Genomic DNA, 8,213 nt, shown 5'->3' with positions numbered 1-8,213 from the left:
AAAGCCCTCTGTTAGCTAAAGTGGATTCAAATTTATCATCTTAGACAAACATTCACCCCAGGTCTACAGTGTACGCTTGGATGAAGGAACCCATGGAAGCCAGAAGGATCTTTATGTCAGGTTGGGTCGACTACCTCCTCTGACTAAGTAAACCAGTGATCATAATGGCCAGAGATGACAGAATCATGAGATTTTGTTCGGGTCTATCATAACTCCCCCCACCATCCACTTTAAGCATGAGGTGCCGACATTTTAATTTTAAATATGAAATTTTGAAAAACCTAAAATCATGGTGTTACTATACACTAGATATTACGTATCTGTTTGGCAACTAACTTTAATCAAAAGTTCTCTCTCGCTATCGGGAGGGGTAATTAACTATAGAGGCTTGCGCCTATAGGCTTGCGCCTATAGGAAGAGTCGAAAATCCAGTGGCTTTGCCGCTCAAAGATTCGAATCCAAGAAGAGGAGGAAGATGAAGAGGATACCATGGACGTTGAAGTGATCGACATGGTAAGGCATGAGCACCATGATGAGGGTGGTGATGAGAATGATTGATCGCTCAGACGGATTCACTGACACCTCTATGGGGCTATGTCCGAGAAGCCACTCCTCGGAAGAAGAGGAAGAAGAGATTGAAGAAAATCCCTTTGTCGACGACATTGTCACGCTAGCAGTTATACGAAGACAGATGATATGGAAAATGAAGACAAAGGACAAAAAAAATCTCTCAGCTAAACGCTAAGATGATTGAGATGACGCAAATGATGGCGATGGTGCATATGATGCAGAGAACTACTGCCGTGGGCCCTGCTCCTACTCTTATCGATCCTCCAAACCTTCAAGCGCCTCAAGTTTCATGGTACGAGGTACCCCATGAAGGTGGCAATGAGGCTAATAACGTCATTTGCTAGCCCGCTCTGCAGAACATAGCAAGTACCTCTGAACCTGTGACCGTTGCACAACTGGAGGGAATAATCACTAAAAAGAGCAAGGCTTTCATAGCCGTTGATCAGGTAGAGAAATTAGAATGCAAGTGTTGCCCGTATCCAGTAGAATATGACCAAGTATCGTACCTGAAAGGGTACTTTGTCCCGAAATTTAATACCTTCAATAGTTGACAATTATGGGAGCCAATCAATAATTGATTAACAATATTATAATAAAAGCTGGGCGAATTCATTGGGGGGAGATGCCAATAGTTGATAATACAAGAATGACACCAACTAGGAGAGTCATTGGACCACTAAAATATTGGTAGTTGGAGGAGCAACTGAATGCAATTGAATATTAAGAATATTAGTCAACGGGCAAAACATCAAAAAAAAAAAAAGAAAAAAAAATCGAATAATTATTTAGCATAATCAAATGATAATTTATCGAGAATTGATCATTGGATGAGTTAATGAGATTCGTCAATTTGGCGGGTCAATATGAGAAAAAATTATTACATCCGGTGAAAATACCGAGCAATACCGAGCATACCGAGTGTACCGAGCGTGCTATACTGAGCACGGTACCGAGCACTTTAGTGACGTGGCGTTTTGTTATTAGTTTCCGGATGCATTCGGTAACCTGACGGAATAATTACTCCAATATGAGAGGATAACCCTTTTAGTGAAAAGCATAATAATTTTTTCATTGGTAGTCAAAGCTCGAACTTCGTAATTGAAGGGGGTGGGGATTGGCATGATAATCAAAGCTTTCTACTAACAGATCAGAGATCTCCTTTTCCTTCTAATTATTTTATATGAGAATTTAAAGTCAGAATTTAGAGTGCAAGCAAAATATCTTTTGCATGCATCGCCAGCCAAAAGCGAAAACAATGCCATACACTGACAAATAATGCTTCTACACTTCTCTTCTCCACGTGTTTTTTTTTTTTTTGGAACGGGAAGTATCGGCCCGCTGTCACGTCAGCTTGTGACGTGCTTGGCGATGTCTGTTAGTCTCCTCGGCTGACCTAGACGAGTGGCCCATACCCTTGCTACTCGTGGCCAGCACTTATTAGGTCCCCCCTAGAGGGGCGACTACTGCCTGAGGGAATCGAACTCGAGATGGGGGGTTCCAACCGAGCATGCCCACCAACCAAGCTAAGCAAATAAATTTTAATACAAAAATTTAATAAAAATAAAAATTGCCTCAAACAAAGCAAGAATTTGATTGAAGCAATTTTTTTTTTTAATTTTTTAAAGTAGCTTTTTATTATATAAATGTCTAGTTAAACTAATTTTTATAGTATAAAATTACGTTAAAAAGAAGTATTAAAATTATCCCAAATAAAATCTAAACCTTAATTTGATACTACTTTATTTTTCAGACTACATTTATAAATTCTTTTTAGCCATTATTTTTTGAAAAAATCTTGTTCTAAAATATTATTTTTTTATAATTTTAAAAAAATTATCCCAAATAAAACATTAAGCTTCAGTTACTACAACATTCTTACAATTTTATTTTTTAACTTTTTGCACTAGTTTCAATAAATTGTTATGCTAAGAAGCCACTTTTTATAATAAAAAAAAAATTATTTTCTCCACAACTTTATAGCAATGCAACAACCCTCCCAAACAGGAAAAATATTACATGTTTTCTCTATCTTGTACAATAAGTGTATACAAGAGAAAAAAAAAATCACATATATTTATATAATTGGAGTCCGGATGAAAAGCTATAACCAAATTCCACACATTATAAAACTACTCAAGCAAACCCTAAGATCTTACTGAATTCAATTGCTGAAATATGCTAAGTTGATTTCACACACAAGCCATGGTAATTGCAAAGGTTCTTCTCAATCCACAAAAGCATCAATCTTATTTCATAAAGCTGGAATATGATTCTGAAAGTAAACTTGCACATGAAATTACACACAAAGCGAAATAGCACTTCCTAAAAGTTTCATTTCTATAGAATTAAAAACCTTAATTACTACAAGCAAGCATGTACGTATTTCTTATTTACCAAATAAGGATTTTATCCACCAAAAACCCTTCTTGTCGGTTGGGCTTGCTTCATCACTCTCCGGAGGGGGATCTGCCTGAGGAGTTTTGTGTAACTTACTAACATCATAGCCTTCTTCCTTTGCCTTCTCCAATAACTGATTGTATATTTCATCATCAATATGAGTTGTCCTGCTCAGTATCTGTAATACCAATCACTATAACTATTCAGTATCAATAACTAAACTTGCCAATTTGCTGATATATAATTCTCAAATTTGTAAGGGTCTCTTATAAATGTGAAGCTTTTATATGGTAAGTCAATTTTTTTTAAAGTTTTCGTTAATATTATAAATATATTCTTCTTAGAAAATAGAGTAATTTTTTTTAAACTACTACATTAGCAACTTGGGTCATAAAAAACAGTTTATCAACATAAAAATTTCTGAAAGTAGCAAAAGTAGATGCTAAATGAAACTATAATTCCAGTCTAAGAAGCAAATCAATGAGAAAGTTGTCCCAAACAGGCCCTATCACTACGATACATTTTAGGCTTTGTTTGGGACAGCTTTCGTACTATTTTTTAAAATGGCGTTCTAATACAAAATTTTATATTCAAGAAATTTTTTTACTAGAAAATTATTTTAAAAAGCAAGAAGAAAGTCATCCCAAAATAAACCTTAACCTTCATCTAAAAGGTAGAAATAAAAGTGATTTTCTTTCTTTGAGATAAAAGTTAAAGGTGTTTAAAATAAGTGAGATTTTTATTGCACTGAAAAGAAATTGTGCAACATGCAAGTTTATTAGAGCCAAATTTGAGATTTTTATAGATAAGATTTAAATGAGAATTTAAATTTTAATAGGGCACAATAGAGAAAAATGATTCATGTAACTGATCCCCCTACATAATGGGATAAAGACTGATGTTGTTGTAGTTGCATATGCAAGTTTGGTGGTTTGATATGTGCATGTAAAAACTGAGTAGGCCATTTAAAGGCAAGATCCCCATCTTGATCTGTTAACACAGATCAAAATTAGAATTGACTTGGGTTCTATTTGATATGATTGTAAATTTTTTATAAAATTGATGGTGAAGAAAATAATTTTGCTATTATGATTGAAAAAACAAATTTTTAAAAACTAATAAAAAGCAATAAAAATGTGATTATTATCTGAAAACATAACAGCCATAAATGCAAAAACTGTCCCAAAAGAAGATATTATTATGTGTGGAATCAAGATGTAGTTTTTGTTCGGATTTCAATCACACATTTTTAAGCGTATTTTCTCTCAATTGCACACACCCTGTGTACAAGGAGAGATTATTAGATGCGGAGTGCGGACGGGGAGAACCGTCCGCACACAAGTATAGGGTACCCAGTTAGGTAGTACTCGGTACCGCTAGATACCGTTTGGTACCGCTTGGTACCCTGTGCTTGTGCGGACGGTGTGCGGATGGTCCACACTCCGCACTTAATAATTTTTCGTGTACAAGGGCGAATTATTACATCAGGTGACCGGACATCCGGACATCCAATCCAGACGCGTCACGTCACCCAAATACACCGGGGCCCTATATATTTGGGTGACATGGCGCGTCTGGATTGGTGTCCGGATTCGTCCGAACACCGGATGTAATAATTTGCCGTGTACAAGAGAGAAAAAACACTTTGTAAATATGTGATAATTTTTTCCAAAACAGACCCTTAATAAATTTTTAGTAGAGAAATCTCAGTTTTGGGTTTAGGTAAGCTAATATTTTTTATTTATGAAATGTTGCTATTCAAGTGACTGTAAGGAATAGGGAAAAATTAGGTCAGGAGAATCCAAGCAGGTATCAGTGAACAGTTGTTTCAAACAAACGAATCTCCGTTGACCTATTACCATCCTATTCGTCTGCCGACAAGGTGTTCTTTGTTGGATTCAATTCAAACCTAATCATCTAAGAGAATTTTTTAATCCTAATCGATTTCTCACTGCTCCCCGAATCCATACTGCAGTCTTAAAAATCTCCAGATACAAATAGAACTAATTCATCAATTGACTTTTCATCAAATCCCAACACCAAATCAATATATATTCTTCACGTAAGATTCTATAAAGGCTCACATATGTATGCCCGACAGAAATATAGACAAAATGCTTGTTTATTAGAATCTCGAGATAAGCACACAAGAAATCAAATCCTTTCATCGAATCTACCTCATCAATAATCCCCCAATGATTTTGTTCATCCTTCTTCATCGCATCAAAAGATTTTTACGAAAAAAACAGCAATCAACGATATACATCAAAGGTAAGAAAATACTAACCCAGAGATTAGTACGAGACGGCTCTCCAATAAGCGCATACGTATAATCCGGATCAAGGAAGAGAACCCAATAGTTGCCGGTGACAGGAATGATCGGGAAAAAGGGCGGAACATAGAATTTCACCTTAAACTTAGCCTCATCGTTGTTAGGATTTGCCTTATAAGCAGAACCCTCGATGTAATCCCTCTTTCCACCGCTCCAGGTCTCATTAAGAACATGAACGGTTCCATCAGCATTGAGAGCATAGGTCGCACGGGTGTTCACACCGTCTCTGGGTTGGAAAAACGAAGGTACTGAAGCAATTTCATACCATCTTCCAATGTACCTGTTGAGATCGAGGCCATGGACTACAGTCATCTCTTTGCTCCCTTTCCCCATTTTATCTTCTTCTGCTTTTTCAGTTTCGCTTATTCGGTCGGTTTGGAGATGGAGAGGGTTTCCGGGGCTTATATGGGGAATATTTTTGGACTGGGGAGAGCCTGAGAGGATAACGCTGGAGACGGAGGCGGACGTGGAGGATTTATGGCCACACGTTTAACCGTTATGCAAATTTGTCCTCATCTTCTAGAAATTTCGAGGTGGTAGGGTTCTTTCCATGACTAGAATTACCCACAGATTTCTAAATTATAATTATATTATTATTAAACCTTATACGTGTTGGTTCATAAGGCTTCTCTTACGTCCACGTAAGATTATATATATATATAAATATTATAGGTGCATAATAGGTTGATATTGAAACTCATACCTAATAGGTTATGGTAACAAAGCTCGGTCGGTAGAATCATCGTCACCTTTTAAAGGCACTGGCTAGTTAGGAAAAATGATGCCACTTATCATGATCTCTTGATTGAGAGATTTGACTACAAATTAAGAGATTTTGAAAAAGATATCATGAAAAGTGTTGTAAGGAATTTGTACATGTTGCGCCATGGAATATTGGCGGCGGTAGAGAAATATAAAGTTTAACGTCTTAGCTTTGTACGAATATCCAGCACGCAATCAGATAAAAGAGAAGGTGCAGCATTCATAAGAGGCACCAAGATTTTTATGTGAAAAATTCTAAGAAGGGGGAAAACTACGGGGCCTAACCCAATTTGAATGAATCAACTACTATTTACAGTTGATTACAAATTAGACCCTTCATTGGAGGGAAGACATTGGCTTGATGTAACAAATATACATCATATAGTGTGTGTTACATGGTCGAAATATGAAGAATTACTGTTGACGTGTTCATTTGGTTGAAAGGGGCTTAGTCGGTGGGTGACGAAGGTCGGAAAGAACATTGTCTAACGACGGTGGTTGAAATGACTGTAGTCGGAGGGTGACAGAGATCAGAAGGATCGTAGTTGGTGGGCGACGGAAGTTAGAATGACCGTTGTCTAGCGACAGGTAGATGGACTATTGACGAGCGGAAGTCTGGTGTCAGGTAGATATCTGGCGACAGACAGAAGTCTGGCATCGGACAGAAGTCCAGCAACAGGCGAAGTCCAGCGACAGGTGGAAATTCGATGCTAGGTAGAAGTCCGACGACATGGCAGAAGTCCGGCGGCGAGCGAAAGTTAGGCGTCGAGTATAAGTTCGATGAAAGTTCAACAACGAGCCGAAGTTCGACGTCGGGTAGAAGTCCGGCGAAAATCCGACAACAGGCAGAAGTCTGACGACTAGTGGAAGTCCGACGTCGAGCAAAAGTCTGGCAACGGGTGAAAGTCATACGTCAGGTAAAAATCCGGCCACGGGCGGAATTCTGGGGTTTGGTAGAATCTTGATGTTGGGTAGGAATCTGACGAAAGTCTAACAACGGGTAGAAGTCCGGCATCGGTCGGTGGCCGGGAGGAGGTTGAGGAGGAGCTTGGTGGCAAAATAAATCTTGAAATCTCTGATTTCTCCTCCTCTCCTCTCTTTTTTCCCTCCTTGCTTTGGGGACCCCCTCATCCTCCCCCTAATCGGCGGGCGACGGATGTCGGAAGGACTGTAGTCGGCGTCGGCGACTGAGGTTGGATGAACCGTAGTCGACTGCCGACGGAGGTCGGAAGTCCGGAGATGGGCAAAAGTCCGGCGTCAGATGGAAGTTCAATGATGGATGGAAATTGTTTCGTCAAGCACTCTATTCGACTATAAGCATGTCACTTTTGGAAATTGTTTGGTAATCCAAATTATAGTTTAAATCTTCCAAAGATGCTTTGAGTCTTCAATTTGGACCTATATTAGCTTAGATTAAGTCGAATTTTGTGTCGTTAGGTTCATATTTCTGAGAAGTTAAGTTCGACTATAAGTTTGCTAAAATTGGAGTTTAGATGATCCCGAATTTAGTTTCCAACTTGATTTTTTACTTGAGATTCGTGCCGATCAAGATAATTTTCTGATGAGCAGGAGAGTATTTTCAAGATTTGTATGTTTTAAATGTATGTCAAGTTGTTGAGAAAGTATTCTCTAGTGGCAGTAAACGTCATAGGAGAAAATCTTGAAATTAGCTTTTTGCTGCCTAGTTGTGTGGTTTTTTTTTTTTTTTTTGCTTAACTGGTATTTTTGTTGATGGTTGCCTAATTTTTGGGCCGGTTTTGGGTAATGCTGGTCAGTTTTGTTGGGTTTTGTTCTTGGTTGTGGGAGAGGTGATGCTCTATTGTCCTCTTCTCTTTTCTACTTCATGTTGTTTGCAGGTTATTTCTTTTCCTTACTTGGATTTGATACCGGGTCGCTTGGGTTGCTCTTGGTGGCCGTTTGTTGGGGTGTTGTAATGGATGTTGTCGTTGGTGTTGTTCTTGTTTCTTTAATTGCTTTTAAGCTTTTTCTTTTTATTTGCTTTGTTTTCCTTGTATTATGTAGGATCTAAACCTCGTAGGTTTTATTTCAAATATTGTTCTTTTAGTGAGCTTCTGATTCTCTAAGACTATATACTTTTTATCATTATTAATGCGTAGGCCCCGCCGTGAGTTTTCTAAAAAAAAAAATCATT

General features: G+C 38.0%; 1 protein-coding gene across 1 annotated transcript; it reads right to left on the bottom strand.

Moving 5' to 3' along the window:
* Positions 1-2,735: 2,735 nt before the first annotated feature.
* On the bottom strand, positions 2,736-5,685 carry LOC110113420 (temperature-induced lipocalin-1). Its single transcript, XM_020846008.2, has 2 exons — positions 5,255-5,685; positions 2,736-3,145 (listed from the first exon to the last, which is right to left on the bottom strand). The coding sequence occupies exons 1-2, from the start codon at positions 5,630-5,632 to the stop codon at positions 2,957-2,959; spliced, it is 567 nt and encodes a 188-aa protein (XP_020701667.1). The 5' UTR covers positions 5,633-5,685; the 3' UTR covers positions 2,736-2,956.
* Between the last annotated feature and the right edge of the window lie 2,528 nt (positions 5,686-8,213).

This window comes from Dendrobium catenatum, unplaced genomic scaffold (genome assembly GCF_001605985.2).
Source record: "Dendrobium catenatum unplaced genomic scaffold, ASM160598v2 fragScaff_scaffold_156, whole genome shotgun sequence".
Taxonomy (NCBI): domain Eukaryota; kingdom Viridiplantae; phylum Streptophyta; class Magnoliopsida; order Asparagales; family Orchidaceae; genus Dendrobium; species Dendrobium catenatum.
The sequence above is the reverse complement of the archived record's forward strand: the minus strand, read 5'-3'. Positions and strand labels throughout refer to the sequence as shown.